This window comes from Cygnus atratus, chromosome 3 (genome assembly GCF_013377495.2).
Source record: "Cygnus atratus isolate AKBS03 ecotype Queensland, Australia chromosome 3, CAtr_DNAZoo_HiC_assembly, whole genome shotgun sequence".
Classification (NCBI taxonomy): Eukaryota; Metazoa; Chordata; class Aves; order Anseriformes; family Anatidae; genus Cygnus; species Cygnus atratus.
In genome coordinates this window covers 49,619,639-49,645,954 of record NC_066364.1, presented here as the reverse complement: position 1 = coordinate 49,645,954, position 26,316 = coordinate 49,619,639, and the positions used below count along the sequence as shown (strand labels likewise).

The 26,316-nt window shown below is 38.3% G+C and overlaps 1 protein-coding gene across 2 annotated transcripts; it reads left to right on the top strand.

Moving 5' to 3' along the window:
• Positions 1–26,172, top strand: LOC118257168 (DNA polymerase zeta catalytic subunit-like). Of its 2 annotated transcripts, XM_050709862.1 has the most exons (15): positions 1–549; positions 3,122–3,237; positions 7,825–7,943; positions 8,575–8,693; positions 9,678–9,819; positions 12,818–13,062; positions 14,066–14,174; positions 15,047–15,253; positions 15,883–15,992; positions 17,054–17,168; positions 19,856–19,993; positions 21,040–21,230; positions 22,107–22,353; positions 23,165–23,374; positions 25,879–26,172. In XM_050709862.1, exons 2-15 carry the CDS (start codon positions 3,159–3,161, stop codon positions 26,017–26,019), a joined length of 2,172 nt encoding a protein of 723 aa, XP_050565819.1. In that variant the 5' UTR covers positions 1–549; positions 3,122–3,158; the 3' UTR covers positions 26,020–26,172. The 2 variants fall into 2 exon arrangements, with proteins under 2 accessions (XP_050565819.1, XP_050565818.1); XM_050709861.1 differs by lacking the exon at positions 1–549 and having other exon boundaries at positions 2,171–3,237; positions 25,879–26,031.
• Positions 26,173–26,316: the final 144 nt, after the last annotated feature.

The following is a 26,316-nucleotide window of genomic DNA, read 5'->3' as shown; positions in this document are numbered from 1 at the left end:
ATCACAATGTACGTTAAATGGAAAGAACCGGATCTCATTCTGCAAGAGGTGGCTAAAATATAAGGGATAGTTTACCCAAAGGTAAACTTTTTCTTCATTGACAATAATGAGATTAGCTTATAAGACTTCAGATGCCTAAATCAGCTGGAATGAGACCCTTCCCTTAGTATGTGTGCAGTGTCTAGCTGGGAAGGAAAAGCAGGGTAGGTAACGCACTGCAAAGTGATAATCTCTGACTCAGTAATGTGCCATTATAGGCAACCTTTACATGCCTTGTCAATGCAAGGAGTTCAAATCTGAGTTCAAATCTAGCACATTCATTTTTTAATCATTTGAGTGATAAATTTTCCAACTTACATGTAAATTGACATTAAAATTGTGTCAAAATATGTATTTTAAGTTAGATCCAGCAGTTTATTCATGTAAGAAAATGGATGTATCTGAAAACACAAACTGAAGTATTTTAATGTCTTGTCTTGTAGAACATCTTCACATCTGAAGGATACCAGAGAAACAATTCTTGAGAGTACATGCAGATGGTCTACAGAGGTTGTTTTATTCACTAGCTTAAAAGTGAATAGTAAGATTAATGCAGGAAGTGAATGAATGTTGTACTCAGTTGCAATACAAGCAGGGGTATTTGCAGTAAGAATGTAATACCCACCAAATTTTGAATAAGTAGGAAGTGAGGGGAGGTAGTACACTACTTCTGCAAGGAAAAACACAAAACACTTCCTTCATCACAGATGGTAGCTGCTAGTATAGTTACAGTGACTTGCTGCTTCCAAATAGTATCCTGGTTTCTGTTCAGAACTGAAGTAAAAGAACAAGCAACCCATGGCGTAATAGATACTGTTTTCTTATCACATAAGCAGTTCTTCACAAGTTTCACATTCAAGCATGCATCTGTTGTAGAACTTGTCAGCGTAACATCTTGACCTGCATAAAATATAGAAGCATTTTCCGTTTGGGGCAGTGTGAAACCAGTTTTCAAATATGGATGTAAATAAATGACCAGTCCTGTAATGTTTTCCTTCATTTGAAATAATAAACAGCATTTTGTGGTATGCTGGTACCTGGATAGTTTAGTTATGAGAATTAGCATGAAAATATGTTAATTTTTTGATGTTTATTGCCTGACTATATAAAATATTATATGATTTCTTTTGGTTTCAAATCTTAGATCGAAGCTATTCATAGTGTCAGAACCTCAGTTGACAATCATTGTGTGTTGTGTTGATCAGCAAATAGTGATCATTCTTCTTGATGCTGTGATTCTGCAGCTGGAAGAAACTGCAGGCTAAATTCATTTGTTTGTCCATTCCAAGTTCCAAGTAACTTTGGTTTTGTGCCACTGTGTAGTGTTTGAATGGAGAACAGAAATTAGTATTTATATTTCTTTTGCTCCAGATGATCATTACCTGTGTCCAGAAACAAAGAATCATTTCATTTGACGTTAAAAGCAAATAGCAAAACATCCCCCAAATGCAAAGTTCTTGTAATGGTTCTTTTAATGTCTTTAGAATGTGAGAAATCAAAAATTTACTTCAAAGTCTTCTGCCTTAACAAAAATTGTATAAAAGCCTTTCCTTCGGAGGTAGAAGTAGGTAGTAAAAAGGGTTTTGCAGCTTTTCCTAGGTGATGCAAAAGCCCAAACTGTAGTAAGGAGGTGGTTGCACTGAGTTAGAAGATTCAGATACTTTTCCCTATATTTTTCACAAAATGTTAGTGTCTGTGGCAGAAGTGTGGAGAGCCTCTTGTAGAGCTGTTCTCAGAGTAGCTGCTTACTTTAAAGTGAGTTGTCATGCACCTTTGGCTGGGACATGTAAGCAAGGAGACGCTTCCATGTTAAATGAAAGTCTGAATCTTCATTTGTCATGTCTGTGACATAACTTTAACTTAAGAAGTGGGGAAGGGGTATTTTCCTATATCGAGTAGTCAGCAAATGTTGGCATTTTTTGATGTGTTTAAGGATATAAAAAGTAGAGATCCTGTCCATAAGCCAGGGACCCGACTTCTTCCATAACCAAGGTTTACAAGCCTGTATCCTGTTGTGGGGTTGGGCATGGACTGTGGGTGCAGGACCCACATTATTTTCCAGTCCTCTACCTCCTTGTCATCATTCAGCTGTATTGAATCCTGCCTGCTGGGACTCCAAACCCAGCTACTTTTTTTGGCTATAAAAATAACAGAAATCTGTTTGGGCGGTCTTTTTCTGCCCAGCACAACAAAGTTATCCTTAAGCTCTTCTCCTACAAGTGACCAGCTGCCCAAATCATGACTTCCATTTTTAATAGTGCCTAATGAAAAGGTAGATGAAACAGGCTCCTCTGAGCCAATTCCTACCTACACTTCGATTTGAAACCACCTTGCTTGTCCTTCTGTCTAGTCAACTCCTCTCTGAGGCCTGAACTGGAAGATAGGCAGTGACAGTGTTGAAAAACAGCTGTCTTTTCTTTCTCCTATACCTGAGTGAGTCAAATTTTCTACCTGGCATGAGGTACAACGTAAAATCAGTTTTTCCTGTGTATCTTACAGAAAGAAAAGGCTACCTTAAAGTAAGAGGTATTTAAATGCAACTGGCAGATGAAGTTGCCATATGAGGTTGCCTTTCTGCATGTCGCTGACAGCTCACTCAACTGTCAGTTGTAACTTTCCCAATAGGGTCATCATTTACGACCAGCAATGTCCTCTGATTATTATAAAATACACTACAATATGCAGGACACACTGGTATTTGTAAAACATTTGAGTAGCTGAGTAGCAAATTCTATTCTGTTTCATAAAGAAAAATAATACAGCAAAGTTTGAGGAATGGACTACACTTCATTGCGGATTGGTCTTCTGCAGGTAGTCGGGTTGCAGTTACACTTCATACAGAATACCTAAAACCTGATAGATCTAGATTTTGTTCTTTATTTGTAAAAGCTGAATTAACAGAAGTATATAAAAAAGAATTGCTTTCCCAATGAAAATGCTACTCCTAATTTTTTTTTTCACTTGAATGCTATGAAAATGCTTTTCTGACCATGATTAGAATGAAATCCTGTTTATTCTCTGCTCATGGAAAATATTTTCTTAAATAATATGAAGCTCATTTTCCTTTTTCCCCCCTCTCTAGATATGACCCAGACATTTTGTTAGGCTATGAAGTCCAGATGCATTCCTGGGGTTATCTCTTACAGAGGGCTGCTGCATTAAATGTTGATTTATGCCAGATGATTTCTCGTGTGCCAGGTAAGTTACTAATGTAGGTTTTCAGTTCAGTTACAACGGAAAAGAGTTGAAATCTAAAAATAAACATATAAATAATGCAGAGTAACTTTTCATATGGACCTCTTTTTTGTTGTTGCTGTTGTGTTGTTATAGCTATAATCACACACACACACACACAAAAAAAAAGATACTGGTTTTCAGTGTTTTCTGAATCTTGAAATTTCTTGTGTATTCCACTTCTGGGTGTGTCCTTTATGCATGAACCTAAGCTCATTTTGAATAGTTGTGTGTGTTTTCTTGCCAGGCCCCCATTTTGCATGCTATGCTACATCCCAAAGTAGAAGGGGTATAGAGCTGCTGAAGCTTCTCCCCAGCTCATCACTGAAGAACAGTCCCTGTTTCTGTGCATTGTGTATCTTTTGGTGCTAGTTCTAATTGTAATTCCGTAGCATAAATAAATTACAGAAAGATTTCAGTTCTTGGTGGTGCTTCTGCTACCTTCTCTTGCTTCTCCTTGGCTTCAGTCATATCTATGTCATTCAGGGTAACCACCATAATCATAGTATGTGGTTTCTCTGACTGGAGTACAATGACATAAAGATGCTGCTGAGCACTATTTGTCCTGGTCAGCAGCTCTGTAATAAAAGCCTTGCTTTAAATAGCCATTCTTGTGCTTCAGGGAAATTTTACTGTTCCAGTTGCTGATGCTTTCCTCCAGCATTCAGAAAAAGATCTCTTTGTGGTGGTGTTTTTTTCTCGAGAACATAAGGAAAGTTATCCAGGAGAGTAGTAAGCCTGGTGTCTGTACTTAGCCAATTAATAGAAACTATAATTCTGGAGACTGCAATTAGTGAACAGCTGGATAAATATATTGCCCCAAGAAGATTCAAGATAGCTCTATGAAGTGAAAAACTGCCTAAAAAATGTGTTGTAGCTCTTTGCAGTTGTCAAAAAGATGTGGATGGGGGAGATAAGATTCTTGTTTAAAAAAAAAAAAAAAAAAAAGCTGCTTTTGACAGGGCTCGTCAGAGATCTGTACAGAAACTAAATAGCCATGAAATAAGAAGTGTTTGCCTATGATTGTCCTTTTAAAAACTTGGTCTTGTTACTCTGTAATGGTTGAAAGAGCAAATGAATTATTAGAAGCTATGGAGAAAATAAAACGAAAAACAAGAAATATACATGAAAAAACCTGTAGTGTGCTAGCACATTAAATAGTGCGGCTCTAGCCTCTTCATAACCTCTTGCCAATCAAAATGGATATAGGAGAACTGGTAAACATGAGGAGGGTAATTCAAATGTGGCTAATGATTTAGTAAGGTATGATTCCAGAACAGACAGAACTCAGTAAGAATCCTGTGAAATCTTGAGGGGTATAAAGGGAAATATGGCTTGGTTGTTCGTGATTTTTTTTTCCTGACACAAACCAGAAATCATCAAATGAAGCTAGCAAATGGCAGCTGCAGAAGAGGAGTTGATTTTTCATCCCTGGCTTGTTGAACTATTGAGCTCCTTGCCGGAAGACAGTATGAATGCTTTAAGTTTGTTTACTTCAAGAGAGAAGTTCTTGGAAGAAAAATCCATTGGGTACTATTGTATATATGAAAGTAATGTCTGGCCCAGGAGGCTGCAAATTGATAGATGTTAAAAGAGCTTTAGAGGGATTATCTGTAATTTGCTTCCCCTATTTCTGAGGCATCTGCTTTTGGGTACATGATAGAACGTGATACCGGGATAGTTGCATCCTTGGACTTACCAACGTAGCAGTAGCATCTTTTATGTTGGCATCCTATCTGCCTGGGCAGGAGAAGAACATGTTTTAGAGGAGCTAAGTTCACTCACTCCTTCCTTGACGTTTGAATATTTGTGCACTCCTTTTATACTTCCAAAACTTTGGATACTCTTGGTACCTACGACTTGTTTAGAAAATGTCTGGGTTGCAGAGACCACCCAGGGACAAGAAAACATAAGAAAAAATTTACATCTTCAGCTGAAAGTTGCTTGTAACTGGATCTCAGTCTATTTCTAAGCATTTAATCTATCAAAAGCAGGAGCACATAACAGTTTAAGTGTGAGTTGGTCATCAGAGGTCACAACAAGTTTCTCTTTTCAGCACAAAGATCTCAAATTTTTGCTGCAGGAAAAATAGCTAATTGGATGAACCTTGTTATTAAACTCCTTTGATGGCTCGAACTGAGGTGATACAGTGGTTGCAATAATAATGCCTTTGGGTACAATCTTAAGATGTATTGAAGGATGTTCAGAAAACCTTTTGACCTACCTTGAGATTAGCAATCTATTTGGTAAGAGTAATGGTAAGCGTTGCACTCAAAGGTTTCCTAAACCTTCAAAGATCACAAGGGCTTACTGCTCTACTGTGGAATTATGACTCAACTATTTTTTTCATTTCAGGATGGGTTCGTAACTTCAGTTCAGCAACTCGTGTGTCTGCTTTTGTTCTCAAAGGCTGAATCACAGCTCTTGTCTTGCAAGATAACTTTGCCTGCACTTTGGTTGTTGCAGAATCAACAGTTAAATCAGCAAAGCTCTGATTAGTACACACCTTCATAACATAAGCTGTTGTTCGAATTACTAGAAGTGGAATACACATGAAGAGTTCCTTAAAGAAGGGTTACCTCTGTAGGAACTGTCTGGTTCTTGGTGATGTCCCTATGTCTTTCAGAGTCAGGCTTCCATCCCTACATCTATTGGGTCCTACCTACACAGCTTGGGTTTAGTTCTAGTGAAGGAATAAAGGGTTGTATTACTTAATACCATTGGACATAAAGTGCAGGAGGGCATGCAGGACATAGACATGATCTCCACAGCACTGTTACTCATAGTACATGAGTTCTTGTGCTAGGTGTTAGATGTACACCCAGAAGTGGAATACTAACACTTGAAATATTTCTAAGAACCAGGGTTATTGTAAGGTAAGTATCTTCTTTTGTTGAACCGCAGGAGAAAGATAAGGAAATTCACACTGAGCTCCTCCCAAAAGTGTCATGCCAAAAGTGTTGGCTTGCATGCATGACCATAAACATACAAGTGTGTTCTGTGTTGCTTTGTGGCCTTCTTGTCCATGGGTTTTACCCCATCTGTGTCCCTCTTGCTTTTCCAACCCCTATGCTTCATATTTCCCTCCCTTCTTCACATGCTGTATTTTCAGAACAGGAAGTGCTCCTTCAAGCAGTATGCTCCTCTTTCCTCCTATTGAAATAAAGATGGAAGGTACTTTTCCTTCCCTTTCCTGTGATTTCAACTTAACAAAAGAAAGCTGGACTTCTCTCTGGTTTTGCTTTATTGGCTGAGTCTGGTGCTGCCTCTGCCATTTACAAGTGAACTATTCATAAGTCATTAGGACACACCACAAGAGAAGTGAGTACTGTGCCTGTGCGTAGTGGCATTTTTTGTGTGTGCACTGTGGCCTCCTGTTTCCTCCTTTGCATCACAACTCAAAGATAGGGAGTGGGGAACAGAGGATGAGAGGAGACTTCTTTTCGTTTCATCTCACACACTTGAAAGGTAGGAAGACTGCCCAGTTCTCCTTCTCTATACTTTGTTCCCAGAGAGGCTCAAATGGTTCTGGTGATATTCCCCATGCCAGCTGTAGAGCAACTGTGAGTTTTTGTGAGTAGGATACTGTACAGGCATATCTGGTAGAGTCAGAGTACACAACGAAAAATAGGTATGAATGTAGAATTGTGGGGAAATTGCCTCAAAATGCTTTCTTCTTCCGTTAAACTAAAAAGAAGGAACAAGACTAGAGGTTTGTGGAGGTAGCCCTAAAAGCACCTTGATTAATATATCTAACAATACAGAGTGTTTTCATATTGAATTTTAAACTCTATTATGCATTTAAAAAAAAATCTATGTAAACTCAGGAAAGAATGTCAAAGCTGTAGCCTTAGGTTTACTGAAAGAAAGACATATACCAAAAGGACTGTCCTCTCTTGTGTAGTAGTATTTCAAAGTATATTAAAAAAAAAAAAAAAAAAAGGCATAAGAGGTTCTTTCCTGTACAGTAGTCACTGTACTATGACAAGAGTCATATTGTTCCTTCTTCCTCTGCATTTGTTCCTTCCTGTATCCTTCTCTCCATCTGTGTTGTCCAGAATTTACGTCTGCCTGCTCCCACTCTGTTTTGCTTTCACAATATAAAAGGTGCTGAGTTTTCTCTCCCATGACTTGGTTCTGATTGTGTAAGATCATGAAAGGTAAAACCTTGAGTTAGAAACTCCTTAGGACAGAGATCACTTTTCTCGTGTGTGTGTATTGTGCACTAATGTGCATGCACCTAGCTCTCAAGCAACATTCGGCACTGCTTAGCCAATATGTTCGCTACGGAGAATATATTGCCGTGGACACCATTTCAATGAACCCAAAGTAAGAGTTATCTTCAGAGGGATGTGCAAGAGTGGAAAAACATGGGGGAATTTCATTTAGCAGTTTTGTAGAAGACTGGTAAATAAATAATCTTGTACAATCAGTAACAGTTTTTAGGAATTCTTATTTTTCTAGGCAGCTCAAATGGGCGGAGAGGTAACTTGATCTGATGTTGACTGTATTGTCTACTTGTCTAAATGTATTTTCTTTTAATGTCTTTAGATGATAAGAAGGAGAACAGGTTTGCAGCTGAGCTGGATGAATATGGGTCAGATACAATGAGTGAAATAAATATTGTTGGGCGAATTACCTTAAATATTTGGAGAATGATGAGAAATGAGGTAACGTTAAAAAACAGTTTAGTGTGTTAAATTTATGGTGTTTTTTTGAATTATTGGAGACTTTGTTGAAAAATTCATATAGTTTATATAGCTTTTTCTTTTTTTTTTTAATACCCTTTCAAATACAGCTGTCTGCCACTCTGTGAGAATGGATTTTGTGTATCACTGAAACATAAAATACTGAAGCCATTCTCTTCCAGTATTGTTTCTTAATGATATTCCTTTATACTTCTTTGTGGTTCTTGAGAATAACTGTTTTAGCAAGTCAGCTAGTATGGTGCTTGTACTAAATTAAATACTTGAAATTATTTTGAGTTCTCATACTTACTTGTTCTGCTGCTTGTGACCTTATATTCAACATTCAGCTGATTGAATCTTAACAGACTTTGTTGTGACTAAACTTAGAACTGATCTTTGTGATCTGTTTAATTCCACGTAGTCGTTTCATTTGATGAGGGATATTCTTTCATGACTTCTAAATAGTTAGGGACTTCTAAATATAAATGTTTACACTTTGATAACAATACTAATAAAAAGGTAATAAATTAGTTGTTACTATTTTTTAAAAGTATAGATTTCTTTGACTCTGAAAGACGTTATGCATGTTAACACATTCTCTGCATTTTTACAGGTGAATCTAATGAATTACACCTTTGAAAATGTGGGCTTTCATGTTCTTCATCAGCGTTTTCCTTTATTTACTTTCCGAGTTCTTTCTGATTGGTTTGATAACAAGGCAGATGTCTACAGGTAATCCATTCTTATGAGTTTTTTTATTTGCTCTTTTTAAGGCCAGATTCTTAAAATTGTATAGGTATAAGCTAAAACCACCATAGATAGAAATAACCAATTTAGCTCAGGTACTAGAAGAGTCTACATACAGCAACATGACCTTACTTTGCTGTGCTGATGTGTTCTATTGTATGGTTATACCCTCAATATGATATCTTTGTTTTTCTATTTAAAAAAGCAAAGCTATTTTTCAGTTACAGTCTCAAAGTATCTGAATAGATCTACTGTTCTGAAGTTCTGTAAGGTCTTTATTTGGTATGTAGTGTTCATCAGAAGGATTTGTAATGAACTGTCAGGTTTCTGTGTTACTTCACAGTACATGCCAACCAAGCCAGGCTTAAGAATAGTACAAAACAGTGTACAAGATGTTCAGAGAGTAACTGTGGCTGCTTAAAAATATCAGTATATAACACGTATCACAATGGGCTTCACTCTTCCTTGGAGTGTTTTGGTATTGTGTCATGTCAACAATTCATAATACTGTGAGTACTGATTTGAACGTCTTAAATAACACGTATTTGTTTTCTTAAATATTTTTGGACTATGTGGAAACTTGGCCTAGTGTTGAAATTACAAATTTATATTCAACAAATACAGAAGGTTGTTTCCACAGAATTCCACTTGGGAAGGAAAAAAAGCAAACATGAACAGGTGAAGAAAAACTCAGGTTTCTATTTTAGTAATTCTTTAGGGTGGTAAGGCAAACAAGATATAGAATGTTATTGAGATATTTCTTAGCATTAGGTTCCTATACCACATTCTGTGTGTATCTTTAGAATACATAAGTGTATGCTTGTGTGCCACATTTCTGAAAGAGCTGTATGAAAATGTCCTATGGGAAATTTTATTTGCTCGTTTGTAATAAGCTGTCATAAAAATACATTTTTCTTAGAAAGAGCAGCATTGTCCTGATTGTTTATAACAAGGTGTTCACTTTCACAGATGGAAAATGGTTGATCATTATGTTAGTCGTGTCCATGGGAACCTCCAGTTATTAAAAAAACTGGATTTGATTGACAGAACAAGTGAAATGGCAAGACTTTTTGGCATTCAGTTCTTACATGTATTAACAAGAGGCTCCCAGGTAAGATTTAGTTTACCTTACACTTCACAAAAGCAAAATAGTCATTACAAAATGTTTTAGTTCTTCAATATTTTCAGAGTCAGTGTATGTATTTTCATAAGGTCAGAGGACTGTTTTGTATAACAAGAAATTGAAACGTTAAGAAAGGCTATTCAAATACAGTAATAGTCTCCAGAGATTAAAAGTAGCTGTTAAAAATAGTTAAGACTGCCCCAAATATAATTACTACACTGAGTCTCCTCTAATGACTTTGAGAGCACTAAATTTTCATTTTAGGTTGATATTTTTCACACTTACATGAGTTTGAAAGTGAACACTTTATAAAACATTAAGAAATTTAATCAAACATGTTTATAATCAAGAGGTGAGATGATTTTCTTCCATGGCAGGCAAAGCTGCGTTGACTATATTATAAGTGACATTTCCTGCGAAGCAGGCCACTGGGCAAGATTTGATGATGAGACAGAAATGGCTCTGGCTTTATTAAGTACATGTGTCATGCAAGATGCATGGTTCTGTTATCTTGACACTAGCATCAGAAGAAAAGTGAGCAGGACAGATTTACCCTTCTCTTTCTTTGGGACCCCAGGAGTTTTCATTAATTAGAAAGGCTTTTCTTGCCCTGGTTCTGATTGACTAGGCTAACTAAGCTGTTTTTTTTATGACTTCACATGAGCCTTGAACAGCACCTGAAATGAGAAGACAATTGCTCTTACATGTTTGTTTCTGTTGTCTTTCCTTTCCTACCATAATTATTCTTTCCTACCATCTTTCTGCTTAAATAGACATTCAGCTAGCTGACCAGGATTTGATTACTTTGCCGAATTCTGTCAACAGAAAGACAACTTAAAAATTAATGTCCTAAACAGACCAACATTGTCTTAAGGCAGCCAGAAACTAGAGTGTCGGTTCCTTAACAATTTTAAAAAATTAAAATGAATAAAGACAATTTTAAAATGGTGCCACTTACTTTCTGAGACTGCAACTGCCTGTGTCATCTCTCAACCCAACAGAGGTTTTTGCTGGTACAGAGCTATACTGGCCTTATTTTATTTTGATTTTTCTTTTACTGGTGAGGAGCTGGAGGTGAGGAGAAAGGGCTATTCACCGGTTCAGCTCCCTGAACTGGCTTACCACACTATCAGAAAGGTACCACAAGGGAAGAGAAATGCACAGTTAGGGACAGGGAGGGTGGGCTGGCATACTGCCAACATAGATATGCTTAAACTATCATGATTACAGCCTGTGAAGACTGTTCTGCCTGTCATTTTCTCAAATGGCTGTGAGTGGGAGTGAGCAACAGAAACATGCAGCATTTTCAATCCTGACTGTTCTTTTCTCTTTCCTTCTGTGCAGTTATTTTTTTTTATCATTGAAACTTTCTAGATCACAGAAATGGCAGTTGCAACAACTCAAAGTTACCTCAGATAATTCTTTTTTCACTCCAAAGAACAATCACTGCATCTTAGGAAGATGTTCCTTTTCTCCTTATCTGAAACAGATGTTAGAAAGGATTTTTGTACTAAGAAAGGATTTCAGTTATTTTAAGGTTTTTCTTTTCAAAATTTTTCTTTCATTAAGTTTTACAAGACTGTTCTAAAGGTGATTTTCTTTTCTTTTATTAAGCTATTTTGGATATTCCATAGCAGACTAAACAAGTCTAACATGATATGGTCATAGGCATATAGGCTATTAGTCAGATGGTTGAAGAACCTGCTGAAAAATAGAAAAAAAAATTAGTTCTTGCACAGTTCTGCTCCCTGACCATCTCATCATGCATCTGAGCTCATCACTGGATACGCATGTACACGACGAAGGCAGCAGCAGCTTAAGCTACTGCACCACTGCACTTTCAAACTCCAACCTGTTTGTAAGGTCACAGGGTCTTGTTAAAGCTACTGGTTCTGTAAGTTCATTTATAAAATTAGAGTTAATGAAGTGTTACCTAACCAGTTCAGTACAATGACTGAATATATAGTGCATTAGGCAGAGGGCTTGTGAAGAGTTATCTAGTGGCTGACAAAGCAGAGGATTTTAGGATTATGTAGGATTGTTCTTTGGTAAGGCAGGATTTTCAATCCTTTGACATTTATATACTTAATTTTCAGCTGTTTATTATTATTATTATTGTAAATACATACAATAATATGAGTACCTGCTATGAGTGCTTCTAAAGCCTTACTATAACATTGTAATAATATATAAATGATTAGAGATAAATCTAACGTGGCAGCCTCCGTAGATGACATTTTGTGGTATCTTGAACAAGGTAAAAGTACTTAAACTTTCTGTTATTTTATCCTTCCTGTAGTATTTGTGGCATCATGAGGGAGAAATCATGGTACCCAGTGCAAAGCTTTAAATGCAAAAAATGACTTTAGAAATGGGCCGACATACTCTTCCCTTGGTTCTCTTGCTGCCAAGTATATTGTAGTTACCTTGCACAGTCACAAACTTGGAAGTACAATTGCTACCTTACACAGCTTGCTTGTCATTTTTCTGTTTTCTTGAATAAAATTTGTGTGCAAATTCCTATGGAAAATGGTAAGCAAACCAACTGTACATTATATCTTTTTTTTTAATGTTCTGTAAGTCTAACAAAAATAGAAATTAGCAAATGCTCATTCACTGACTGTAGCATGGCTGTATAATTTTTCGTAGCCTGCTGGATTTTTAATTTTACCCTGAGCTGGATGTTGTGTGTTTTTTATTATTATTATTTTGTTTTGTTTTGTTTTTTTCCATAGATACCACTCAGAAGTACTTTATTTTTTAAAGTTAGGGCTAAATGCTGAGGAAACACAATGAAAAGTTCCATTAAGTGTGATAGAAAATATACATTACAAATAAGAGTATAGTTGTTTATTTCGGAAAACTATTTGTCTGTACCTTAAATTCCGGAAATCTAAGTGCATATTTATATAATTTTAATACATCCATATTTATTCTACATTTTTGGAATTATAGTTATAATGACTGTATCCAATCTGTTTTGCAGTATCGTGTGGAGTCTATGATGCTACGTGTTGCAAAGCCAATGAATTATATTCCTGTGACACCCAGTATCCAGCAGCGAGCTCAGATGAAAGCCCCTCAATGTGTTCCCTTAATAATGGAGCCAGAATCCCGCTTTTACAGCAACGCTGTTCTTGTATTAGACTTCCAGTCGTTATATCCTTCCATTGTGATAGCATACAACTACTGTTTTTCAACCTGCCTGGGACATGTTGAAAATTTAGGAAAGTAAGTTATTTTTCTTTCCCTTACAAACTTTGATTCGGTAGAGACTTCAGCATCCTTTGTAAGATATTGAGAACCCTTGGTTGTCCTTGGAAATTATGGATATGTATGAATAGCACCATTTTCTGTTAGAAAATATGAGACGGTAAAGATCAACCATGGGGGTGTGTGCATGTGTGTATACACACAACCACATGCGCATCAATATGTGCTTTTTGATTACAGAATTAGTCTCTGTTCCGTTAAAATAATAATAGTAATTTGTGTGTATGTGCATGTGTGTACACATGTTGCATTGCTGTGTTGATACTAGTTTTTAATGTTGCCTCAAAATAAATTGAAACATAAATCTACTGTATTTTCAAAACTGGACTAGTATTATTCCACTGTATGGTCATAAATTGCTGTCCTCTTTTAAGAGTTGTGGTTCACTCTTGTCTTAACTACTCAAAATGAAAAAATACAATTAGTTACTTTATGTAGCACCTTTTATTGAGATTAACAGTAAGTGTGTTAATTGGAAAAAAGAAGAGAAATCTCACTTCTCATTATAATTACCTTTAGAAAACAATATTTGGAAGAATGGGAAGATGCATGCAGTGATTACTAGGTGTCACCAGCAAGCTTTCAAGTTTCTGATTGGAAATTCTGAAGTCGTAGGAAGAAAATATATGCAGCATGTTACTTGGTAGACATGCATGGTTTCCATACAGTATTAGGGTATGATTAGAGGCTTCCACTAACTCAGTATTTGGAAGTAATGTATTAACACACGGCAGGTAAATTACACTGCGTGGAATTCAGACATATATTGCTGCTTTTCTCCTAGAGTGTTTTGCATGTAGCTAAGAAATTTAAATGGTGGTATGTTTGTTTATACTTGAGATTTATACCTTGTGATTCTGTCCTTGCTGGCATTATCAGCATTTTAATGTGAGTTGATGCTTTTGCTTCGTCGGGCTGTAAATGAACGAATCATCATCATATTTAATTTTCTCTCTATTAGATACGATGCGTTCAAATTTGGCTGCGCATCTCTGCGAGTACCTCCTGACTTGCTTTACCAGATTAGGCATGATATCACAGTGTCACCCAGTGGAGTGGCTTTTGTCAAGGTAATGACATTAGTGCTCTGTGACAGGCATTTTTACTTCCTGTTGGTTGTCTAGCTTAAGATCAAATTGATGTTGTAGTTTTTATTTTGCTGCATTAAGAGCAGACAGAGGAGGGGGGAGGTTCAGTCTCTCATTTCCCAGTGTTTGTTGATATTTGTCAGCATGCTGAACTTCTGACAGTTCAAAAAATAAAATGTCATCTTCATGCTTTCATTTATACCAAAGGCTTATTTATCTATAATTAAACTGTATTTTACTTGTGCAGTTTGGGGATCAAACAGTAATTATCTGCGTGTAACACTTCATTCTCCTGCTTGAAAAGCACAATGCTTTCCTAGACAAGGAGTCATGGTTTGGGAGATGAAACTCCCTGACTTGCTTTTTATTGTTCTTATTTTATGCTGTGCATGCTGCTGGCTGATATATAATGAAATTAATAAATATGGCCTGGAGCACATACAAATAATGAGCCAGTCATCAGCATATGTATATTTAATGTAAAACAAAATTTTAGGTAAAGAAAGTTTGCAGAATTTTTAAAAAATAATATTCCTTCACCTTTTAGCACTTTGAGAATTAATAGAGCAAGTTAACTATTGAAGTCCCATTTTAGTTAATAAGGTTTTCTAAACATTATATTAGCAGGGCTGATGAAAACAACAAAAAGCTATTAACCCTGCCCTTAAGAGCTTTGCACATATTGTGTGTTGCTTGTAATATTTCCATGACGAGCCAAACCATTGGTGCCTGGGGCATCTTGCTAATTATTCATCTTATCGGTGATTATCTCATAGTTCTAGGTTTTGCTTCTACTCTTAACTGTTTTGGTTGGGCTTTTTAACCTTTTTTTTCCTTTGTTCCCTTTATGGCAGCCTTCGGTAAGAAAAGGTGTGCTGCCAAGAATGCTAGAAGAAATCTTGAAGACTAGGATAATGGTGAAACAGTCAATGAAGGCTTACAAGCATGACAAGGCTATAACTCGAATGCTTGAAGCTCGGCAGTTGGGTCTTAAATATATAGCAAATTTTACATATGGTTACACTGCTGCTAATTTTTCTGGAAGAATGCCATGCATTGAGGTAAGGGTTGCAGATAACAATACAGAAAAACAGTGGGAAAGACACAATTATTAAAAAATAGTAAGATAACATAGTATTATTATTATTTGAAACATTTAATCAAAGTACCATCATAAAAGCTGTTTATTTGTAGTACTGTTTTTGTTGTACTTTAAAAAAAAATCTTTTCCCTATTAAAAAACACATTTGCAGTTGGCATTTCTGTAGAAATCTCTCCAAAGGTAGACTGCACTGCAGTTCTAATGGTGAAAATAAAATAGAACATTGTAGCTCTTTGATACCTGTTATAAAAGGAGGAATCAGCAGAATCCAAGAACTGGAGAAAACAAACCTAAGCAATCTTCTTATGTTCCTTATACTTTTCATGTGCCTACAGAAGTTTAAACTAAATTTTATTTTCATTCCTTTGGTAGTAATTTGATCATTCTTCCTTTAATTCCTGCTATTTTAGGGTGATGTAAGCAACCTTTTTAATTTTTATTATATTCTTCTAAACAATGAAGTACAATACATTATCTCAATATAATAATTTTCTTAAACAGATCACGCCAAGTTACCAGCATTTACCAAGAGCTAGTATTGGTTTCAGCAGTAAAATAAAGATTTTCAATTTCTCTTTGACATTGCAGCTTGGTGATAGCATTGTCCACAAAGCCAGAGAAACATTGGAGCGTGCTATAAAACTGGTGAATGATACCAAAAAATGGGGTGCTCACGTTGTGTATGGTGATACTGACAGGTAACTAACAGTCTGTATCTTACAATGTTTTAAAATCGTAATAGTTCTTCATGTATATGTTTTTCTGTTGTGTCAACATGATTTATGATACTGGAAAAAGTAGACGAACCCTCTTTGGGACGTTGCTTACTGTCTTGCAGAATGATGCAAAGTAAAGAATGTTCATTTTCCTGGAGTTTCTTTTAGTACTCTTAGAAAGCACTTTGAAGGTTTTCTTTCTTTTGTAAATTTTATGGAACAGGAAGGAGAGGAAAAATAAACACGTTTTTTCAGGTGTGAATTAATACAAGTCATCTTTATTGAATGAGCATTTTTGTGCCTGTTTCTGATGCCATTTTTATTTTGGAAAACAGAGTGATTTATAATGTATTAGGTATTACGCGTTGATGCTCAGTGGAAGGCACTCTTCTAAGTTTCGGAAGTGGATCAGTTCAGAAGCAGCCACCAAAGTATACAAAGATATGCCGCATGAAATACATTATATAAGTAGTTCCCCTTTCTTAGTCAATCGTCCTTCTAAATGATGGCCATGCTGTAGGCTGACCCATCTCTGGTGCTAAATTTGGGTCATTTCTCTGCTATGGGAAACAGCTTATCTGGTTGTTCCTCCTTAATATCTTGTGAATCCGGTGAATGTTTTCAGCCAAAATTGATGAAAGATTTGAAATTTTAAAGATACTAAATTTGTAGTAGTTTCACACACACTAAAAAATTACTGCTGGGAGAAGGAAGTAAAATCCTCTTGGTGGCCATAGTGAAAATAAACAGTGTACCCAGAGCTTTCTACAGTTCTCTCCTGAGAACTCAGAAGTTTTGCGGTGCCTGGAGCCATCACATTCCCTGCCTACAAGAGAGCCCCAGCATTCATCATGCGTTTGGCACTCCTGATCTCAGACTGAACACTGAATCTTCTCAGGTTTTTGGCTTTTCAAAATGAAGGCAAGGAACAGAATTGTTAACAGCTTGCGTCTTTGCCTTGCCACCAGGAAGCTATAGCTTATAAGCTTCAGGAACTATGCTGAACAGATTTGTTCTTATTTCCTATGTCTGATTTCTTGTAGCATGTTTGTACTCTTGAAAGGAGCAACTAAGGAGCAGTCTTTCAAGATTGGTCAAGAAATTGCTGAAGCTGTAACAGCAACAAACCCCAAACCTGTTAAACTGAAGTTTGAAAAGGTAAAAGGAGAATGTTTTACTGCAAGTGTGTTGAGTGAAAGCGTTGTTATCCTAAGAACAATGTGAAGATAAAAGATTTTTCTGGACATTAACTTCATGTAATGATATACAGCAGTCGTGCACCATACTGTTTCTGTGCGTATGTTGCCAGCTCCTTCTTAATGCTTTAGCAACCCTGTCAGAAGAGCGCTGCAGAATGCACCACAAAAAGAAACATTCCCTTTTTCACATCTGGATGCCTGGTGGCTTGTTACCGTGGCAGCACCAGGCAATTTGAAATTCCCATCTCATCAAGTTTTGGAAATGTCTCCCTCAGTTTGATATTATATGCATGTTACCAAACAAGTGTGGGCAACTTGGTAGTGAAAATGTACACCATCCCTTGAAGTGATTCCAGTGCATTAATTCCTAGCCAGATGTTTATTCTTCAGTCAGCATTAGCACACTTCAGGATATCAGCACACTTCAGTCAAATCTGGTTGGAGGCTGGTCACAAGTGGTGTCCCCCAGGGCTCGGTACTGGGGCCGGTCCTCTTTAATATCTTTATCGATGATCTGGATGAGGGCGTCCAGTGCACCCTCAGTAAGTTTGCAGATGACACCAAGCTAAGTGTGTGTGTCGATCTGCTCGAGGGCAGGAAGGCTCTGCAGGAGGATCTGGATAGGCTGGAGCGATGGGCTGAGGCCAACTGTATGAAGTTCAACAAGGCCAAGTGCCGGGTCCTGCACCTGGGGCGCAACAACCCCAAGCAGAGCTACAGGCTGGGAGATGAGTGGTTGGAAAGCTGCCTGGCCGAGAAGGACCTGGGAGTATTGGTTGATAGTCGGCTGAATATGAGCCAGCAGTGTGCTCAGGTGGCCAAGAAGGCCAACAGCATCCTGGCCTGTATAAGAAGCAGTGTGGCCAGCAGGGCTAGGGAGGTGATTGTCCCCCTGTACTCGGCTCTGGTGAGGCCGCACCTCGAGTACTGTGTTCAGTTTTGGGCCCCTTGCTACAGGAAGGACATGGAGGTGCTCGAGCGAGTCCAGAGAAGGGCGACCAAGCTGGTGAGGGGTCTGGAGAACAAGTCTTACGAGGAGCGGCTGAGGGAGCTGGGCTTGTTCAGCCTGGAGAAGAGGAGGCTCAGGGGCGACCTTATCACTCTCTACAGTTACCTTAAAGGAGGCTGTAGCGAGGTGGGGGTTGGTCTGTTCTCCCACGTGCCTGGTGACAGGACGAGGGGGAATGGGCGAAAGTTGCGACAGGGGAGTTTTAGGTTGGATGTTAGGAAGTACTTCTTTACCGAAAGGGTTATTAAGCATTGGAACGGGCTGCCCAGGGAGGTGGTGGAGTCGCCATCCCTGGAGGTCTTTAAAAGACGTTTAGATGTAGAGCTTAGCGATATGGTTTAGTGGAGTACTTAGTGTTAGGTCGGAGGTTGGACTCGATGATCTTGAGGTCTCTTCCAACCTAGAAATCTGTGTCTGTGTCTGTGTCTGATATGTCCATGTGATACGTATACATATAAAATGAAAAATCATAAACATTCATTCAGCAGGCTTTTGAAAGAAGTACTAATGACTGCAAGCCATAGAAGAGCGAGGCAATGTGATACTAATTTTGATGGAATTTTATCCTTGGAAAGTCATTAGTAATTAGTTCAGATGCTCTAGACATTTTAAAAGTACATACCTGATTCAAGAAGTTCAATCAGAATTCATAAGCAAATTACCATTTCTCAGTGAAAATACAGTAGAAAAATATTAACTAGAAAAGTCAGAATACCTGTGGAAGGCATAGCAACCTTTCCTCGCTGACTGATATGCAGAGACCCTTCCCATTTCTTTGAGGTAATCCCGTGTCATTAAGCTGAAGGAGTAATTAGTCAGAAAAATTACTAGGTGTAAAGATACGCTTGAGCAGATGTCCAAGTGCTTCACTTCAAGTGCCCTTATTCACTTGTGGGTCAAAATACTGAGTTTTTTGGAGGCCTCCTAAGACAGGAAGAGGAAAATGTATAACACACAGCCTCAAAGCTGGAGCATCTGTTAAAGAAGTGGAACACCTATGTGCAGGTGTCTAAACTCACTGCTCCCTCTTCCCAGCAGAGCCAGGAAGATGTGGCATTATCCTAGTAATATTGAGAAGCAATTGTTCCCCATTCTTTCTTCTAAAACTGCTCAAGGAATACTCAGACCATCAAAAATGAAATAAAAAGTTGTAGAGGAGAAGCAAAAGAGACTGTGACCTTAAAAATCCATTTATGAGGAAACTGTTCTCTAAGCATAGATATCCAAAAAGCATGCTTTCCCCAAATCAGGATGCTAGTTGATTTTAGACACCCCGTAATTAGATGAAATTTGAGATCAGAAAGTTCAAACACCACTACTTTTGCAGAGACAGATTTCTTCTCTAATGTTTAAAATGAAGTTGTTGTCTTTTTTAAGAAAGAGGGATAATACATTTGCATTAAAAATGCTGGCAGGTGCAATCCAGAAAAGTAAGGATGCTCAGATTATACTACGTATCACTTTGCATCTGAGCTTCAGGTTGCCTGTCTTTTACAGCTAGATGAAGTACAAAGCAATTCAAGAATGGAATACCACCGAACCCCACTGAAACCGTTTATGTTCAGAGCCACCTTATATTCAATACTGTCAACAAATACAAATGTCAGAGTGGGCTATGTTCTCTTTAAACATTCCAGGTTTACTTGCCATGTGTCCTGCAAACTAAGAAGAGGTACGTGGGTTACATGTATGAAACACTGGACCAGAAGGACCCAGTATTTGATGCAAAAGGCATAGAGACCGTCCGAAGGGACTCCTGTCCTGCTGTTTCCAAGGTAAGATATTCATGCATTCTTTCTGAAAAAAGTCACAGTATTCTGTTATTTTATTGCATATTTATCCTTTCTCAGAGTCTCTAGTCTTTGTTAGCTGTCTGAGACTTTGTTTTTCTGGTATGAGTAGTTTGGAAAACAAATTGAAGAACTTGTGCAGCATTACAAGGTTTTGCAGTTTCTACAATTACTATCTTTTGGCCCCTAAAAAAACCATAAAAACCTTCAGCTCCATGTAAGTTCTCTAGAAGACCATCTTTGATCCAATTCACTTTACAGGGAAGTAAGTTAAACTCCAAGATGAGTGAGGCAGACTTTTCCCTAAAGGGTGTTTGCTAAATGACTCACTTACAGAAATCAAGTTCAGCTGATAATTCATTTAAAATAAAATTGTTTGTTTATTTTAAGCTGTGTATTGGGATTTTAAAAAGAAAAGTCTCTTGTTCTTAATCAAGTCAAAACAAATTTATCCCAGTAAGAAAGGTAACCACTTAGGATTTACTTCCATTCTTCTTTTTTAATCCCAATTCTTTTGTTTGTTGAGGCAGTCAGAAAGTCGTACCAAAACGTCTTAAATGACAGGAAAAAAAAAATCTGTCATACTCTGAAAAACCTCTGTAATTGATGAAGCAATCTCAGTGTCTGAGCATGGTCATGTCATGAAAGATGTGAAATTTCAGAAAGCTGACTGATTGACACTGGGATTGCATTGCTATCTTAAATATTGTCCAGTGTCCCAGGCACATTCTTCTTAATCCTTATATTTATAAATATGAATTACTGTCAATAATGTCTAACTCTTTCCTTACAAAAAGAACTAGTGTGAGAAGAAAATATGTGAACTGCAGGCTCATGTTTGTGTCAACCTGAGAAAAAACATTCAGTAACATGTGAGTGGAAGAGAGGGCAACCTGTTGTCATATTAACATCCTAGTTCACAACTTACACTTCTCCTAAACAGTGTATTAATACTTGCATATAATTTAACTGAATTATTTGGAATTACTTATTTTTGAGTTAAAAATAACCTTTCTCCTTTGGTTGTAAAGATACTTGAGTGTTCTATCAAGCTGCTATTTGAAACACGTGACATAAGTCAGATCAAACAGTACGTTCAGAATCAGTGCATGAAGTTACTGGAAGGAAAAGCCAGCATACAAGATTTCATCTTTGCGAAAGAGTACAGAGGGAGCTCTGCTTACAGACCCGGATCCTGTGTACCAGCCCTGGAAATCACCAGGTAATAAAATTAAGAAGTGCTGATCATAGATTTTCCCCTTAACCTTTGTCCTGGCAAGTTACAGGTAGCAGTGAGATGTCTCCTTCAGATATTATTGCAGCAGTCAGCCCTGACTGTCTTGTGTGTTTGGAGAGAGGTCAGGTATCAGACAGTCCTGGAAAGCCGTTCCTTGTTCCCGGAAAAAGCCAGGCATGTTCAAGAGTAAGGTGTCTTGTCAAGACTGTATAGTGATGTGTCCTCTGCTGTTACCAATGCTTTTGTTTTTGTAAAGGGGCTTGATGAGCAGCAAAAACATTGCTCATCGCTCATAGATATCGCATATGTTAGAGTTAAAAATCTGTAATACTAATCTCTCTCAGTGCTGTGAAACACATCACCAGGCATAATTTTTAATTTCTTAAAAAGTAACTTACATAGCATAATAAATAATGGGAGCTGGTTTTTTTGCCAGTTTTACCTTGCTTAATATGTCTTCAAATTAAGTCAAGCTTTTTAAATAAATAAAATTCCTCTCCTGGATTAATTCCTCCTTCCAAATGCATAGTCCTTTGCTTTCTGGGTTCCTGAGCTCGTTTTAGTGCTGTGGCTGCTCTTTATAAATATATTTCTTTACAGACGTGATAGAAAGCAACCAGCATGCAAATCCAAGTGACCTGAAAGAGGAGGTGTCTTTGGTGTTCATGTTCCAGGTTCTAAAACTTGGGTCTGATCCTGAGACAGATTAAAAATAAAACAACTTGGTCCTGTGCTTCCTAATAGACGCCAACTTCAGTCTTCTGCAGAGCTACTAAATATCACCAGATGGGGAATTTTCACAATTATTTCGCTTGCTTGTAATTTGTCTCTGGGTGCATTGTAAAAAGTATTTTTAAACAGGAGAATGCTTGCCTATGACCGTCGCTCTGAACCACGAGTTGGAGAGCGAGTGCCCTATGTCATCGTGTATGGCATGCCTGGACTGCCTCTGATCCAGCTGGTGAGACGGCCCATTGAAGTCCTGCAGGATCCCAACCTGAGGCTGAATGCCACTTACTACATTACCAAACAAATTCTGCCACCGCTGGCCAGGGTCTTCTCGCTGATCGGCATAGATGTCTTCAGCTGGTACCACGAATTGCCACGGGTAAGTGTGTTTGAGGACAAACAGGTTACACGTGCAGTGCATCTATGCGGTGCTTGGTTTTATCATGTTTTTTCAGAGAATGAGGCCTGTAGGAGGTAACAGAGAAGGTTAGTTATTTTACAAGGCAGTGGTCTGACGCCTAAACATGCAGGCCTGATTCTTAGATCTTGTGTGTGATTTTTTCACTTAGCAAATTTTTCCTTCTGTTCAAGGTTGATCACGCTGACATCTTTATTTTCTGACTCCTTTTGTAGTTCAAAATAATATTTCGCCGTAATTGTTTATTTTTAGGTAATAGCTGTATATGCATGTATCTGGCTGTACTTAATTTAAATTTCTGCTCAGTCAATGTTGGAATGTTTTTCCAAGATGTTCTGAAGATCTTTCCTCCTCATAGAAAAGGTGGTAATGCCAGAGCAGCAGGAACACTTTTTAAAAATCACCGGAAATTTTAAGCTGGTTGTTTCCAAAACTGCAGCCACTGGAGCTGCAGCAGGACATGTGTAGCAGCAGGTCAGCACACAGATGAACAACTGCAGGAAGCGGGGTTTGAGATGAGCTCAGGAATTTACCCGGTGATTTAGGATTTCTTTAGTTAGTCTGTTTCTCTTTTCTGGTGAGCTTCCTTGTGAAATAGGTCATAGTGCGTGGGCAGGCGCTCCTCAGAGCGATGCAATCCACGTTAATAATTTGCATATGAACCCGTGCCCCACAGGCTATGTTACGCTTCCATACTGCATTAAAAAAAGTCTGCGTAATCTAGGAATATTGCAAGCTGCTCTCCTCAAAGTTCCTTTCCTCTTTTTATCAGATTCAAAAAACTGCCTCCACTGCCCGCAGTGAGCTGGAAGGACGCAAAGGCACAATCTCCCAGTATTTCACGACCTTACACTGTCCCGTGTGTGATGAACTGACCCAGTATGGGATCTGTAATAAATGCAGAAGCCAGCCACAGCATGTGGCAGTGATTCTCAACCAAGAAATCCGAGAGCTGGAGCGTAAGCAAGAACAGCTGGTCAAGGTATGATTAAAGCATTGTCAGATGTCTGTCAACCACAGACAGAGGCTGAAATTTCAAAGCAGCGTGTTACTGAATACCCTCAACAGAAATAGGAAGTGCAGCCCTGGTGTTAAACGTGTTATAACTTGTTTGCTTTTCCCGTTGCCGTTGAAGGCAGCGTAGCAGCTGTTACTCTCCTTAGCTTTGCATAAAACTGAAGCCAAAGGGGGCGGAGAGGATCTGAACAAAAGATGCTTTTTTCCTTTCTTCCTTTTTTTTTTATTGTTAAGAATATCTTACGTGTTTTTTTAGGTTCCTTTTTATAACAGTGTTGATGGAGGGTTGTAAAATACATTGAAAAAATCAGCTTTTGTTATAAAATAACTGATGATGTTCCAGAAACAAAAAATGTTTGTCTCAGAAAAAAATATTTATCTGTGTCCATAATGTGGATGTGTTCTAGTTTGGGGTTTTGTGTTACCTTTCCTCTTGATACAAATTTTCCAAGCTGTTTTTTTTCCCTTGAGCTAGAAGTCAATTAAGAGGGTAGCTGACTGTGCTCCCAAATACGTTACAGCAAAGCACTGTGCCTCCCCTTTCGGAAACATAAGTGTGCCCTCACCTACTTTTTGTACTGCAGTAGTTTAAAATTAATATTTGGGTTTATTTTTGTTGTTATTGTTAAAATCATTTTTAGCACTCGCGCATGAACCATTTTGATTACTTGCCTGAATTGCAAGGATATAAATGCCCCTGTAATCTGGGCATTAATTAGCTACGTTCCTACGGGGCTCTGTTCCTAGAAAACCATTATAATTCTCGATCCATAAATACCACATTACTAAGATGTGGACTTCTATTTTCTTGCTGTATTTTGCAACAGTGGCTCTCATCTGCACTGTAAATGACAGGAAAGGAAAGCGATGCGTTTTCCTGTGGTGCCCTCGCCCTTTTACATTGCCTTTGTTCTGGAATAAATTAAAACTGGGCGGATTGGTCCGGCCCTGCGGAAGGACCAGGGGTTTTGCTCTCTTGTCACTGCAACGTGCACCAGGTCAGCAAGGCATGGGATCGTTTTAGTCAGTATTTGCTGACTCAACCTGTCAGTAAGAGCATGTGTCCTGATCTAGATGTGCCTCATGGCGCAAACTCCTGGCCCTCCTAGCTTATAAATGTTCCAGAGCCAGCAGAAAACCGATGTATCAGTTTAATGCCACTGAATCACATGTTATTTTAAAACTTGGCTTAAAACTTAGCTGCCCTAGATTAGGGCCACAGACCTGTTCACAAGACACAAACTGAGCGTTGAAAGCGTCTTGAGTATTAGTTTGGTCCCATGGTTTCAAACCAGGCCCAGCCTCTTTCAAAAGAACCAGGGGAGACTGTAATTTCTGAGGCTCTGCTGGTGGTTACGATTCTAGAACAAACCCAATTTAAATCCTGTTCCTGAAGGTCGCAGGTGCAGGTCAGGGGGCTGGTGTCAGCACAGCGTGTGCGACCTGGCTGAGCAGGGCTGCTCCTCCACAGCTCCTGTCCGCGTTTTTAGTCTGCAGCGATTGAATCCTGCTGCAGGTCTGGCTGTGAGGGCTGCTGGTCCAAAGGATTCTCACAAGGAAAGAAAGACAGGAACAAATTTTAAAAGCAGAGGAAGGGAGTTCATTGATCCGATTTTGACTTCTTGCTCAAACTATGCAAATGGTAGGAGGGCTCAAAGTTTTTGTGTTACAAAACACAGGTGTGGATGGGAAGCAAATTGCTGAGTTTTTGGAAGAACTGTTGGGGGTGGCAGGTACTGGAAGGGTTGAAAAATAAAAGAGCAAAGCAGGGGAGTTCTCTTGAAAACTAATCAGATTGTGTTTTCCAAAAACACCTTTGGAAAAACTCTGCCTGCTGCTATTTTATTCAATCAAGTATCTCACGTTAAAAATACTTTCAAGCAGCGTTGGCTATGTTAATGAGCAGTTCCATGAACAAAGAGAACAGTCAGACCTGCCTTTGTGTTTAGGTCTTGGGATTGATTGACTCTGACTTGGAAAGTAAAAGCTCTAATTGAAGCTTATCTTGAAATAGGAGTAGCTTATTAATGAAGTCTCTTTCCTGCATAGCAAGTAACTGCAGAATAACAGTTTTTGTCCTTTTCCACTAGGAAACTTTTCTACAGGGTAGGTTTATCATGAGTATACCACACTGCCCCCACTTGAATCCACTCAGCTATTTAGCATGTTTTCCCAAGTGCCACCACGTATGAGTAGAAGTGAAAAACACGCTGTACGGCCAAGCTGTTGACCTGTGCCCAGCTGGCAGCAGATGTCTGCCTGCCAGGCGCTAGCACCAAAATTACCTGCCCGGCAGGGGCAGGAGAGAGCTGCCTGGAGCCTCTGTGCTCAGGAAAAGCTTGGTGCTGGCTGCCTGCAGGGCTCTGCCTGTTCTGCTGATAAAACGTCAAGGACGTACTAGTCTTGTAGCTTTGTAGCCGTGCGTTAAGTTTAAAATAATCTGTCTTGCTTTTTTCGTGTGCGATCCAGATATGCAAGAACTGTACAGGCTGCTTTGATCGACAGATCCAGTGTGTCTCCCTGAACTGTCCCGTACTTTTCAAGCTATCCAGAGTGAGCAGAGAATTATCAAAGGCACCGTATCTTCGCCAGCTACTTGACCAGTTTTAAATGATCTGTTACAGGATTCCAGGTGCTATTTTTTTTCAGTGTTTACCACACTAAGACTATTGTGCATGGTGCTTTTTCAACTCATCTAGTCCAGGATTTCCATTATAACTGTTGGGTTTGTTATCTGAAGAATAATGAACACTTATCCTAACTAAATTAAAAAAAATAAATAAATACATTTGTTGATCTATGAATAGCTCACTTTTTAAGATGTACAAATTCCTTCTTTCTTTCATGTTTCTAACATACTGTTTTATAATGCTGATGTTGAAATAGCTATGTGTAACATCTTGTAAA

What these genes read in the sequence shown, in the direction of transcription:
- LOC118257168 (XM_050709862.1), top strand. Translation starts at nt 3,159, where the DNA reads ATGCATTCCTGGGGTTATCTCTTACAGAGGGCTGCTGCATTAAATGTT. An exon ending in GATGATTTCTCGTGTGCCAG is followed by an intron (nt 3,238 to 7,824) that starts GTAAGTTACTAA and finishes TAATGTCTTTAG; the next exon opens with ATGATAAGAAGGAGAACAGG. An exon ending in CATGTTGAAAATTTAGGAAA is followed by an intron (nt 13,063 to 14,065) that starts GTAAGTTATTTT and finishes TCTCTCTATTAG; the next exon opens with ATACGATGCGTTCAAATTTG.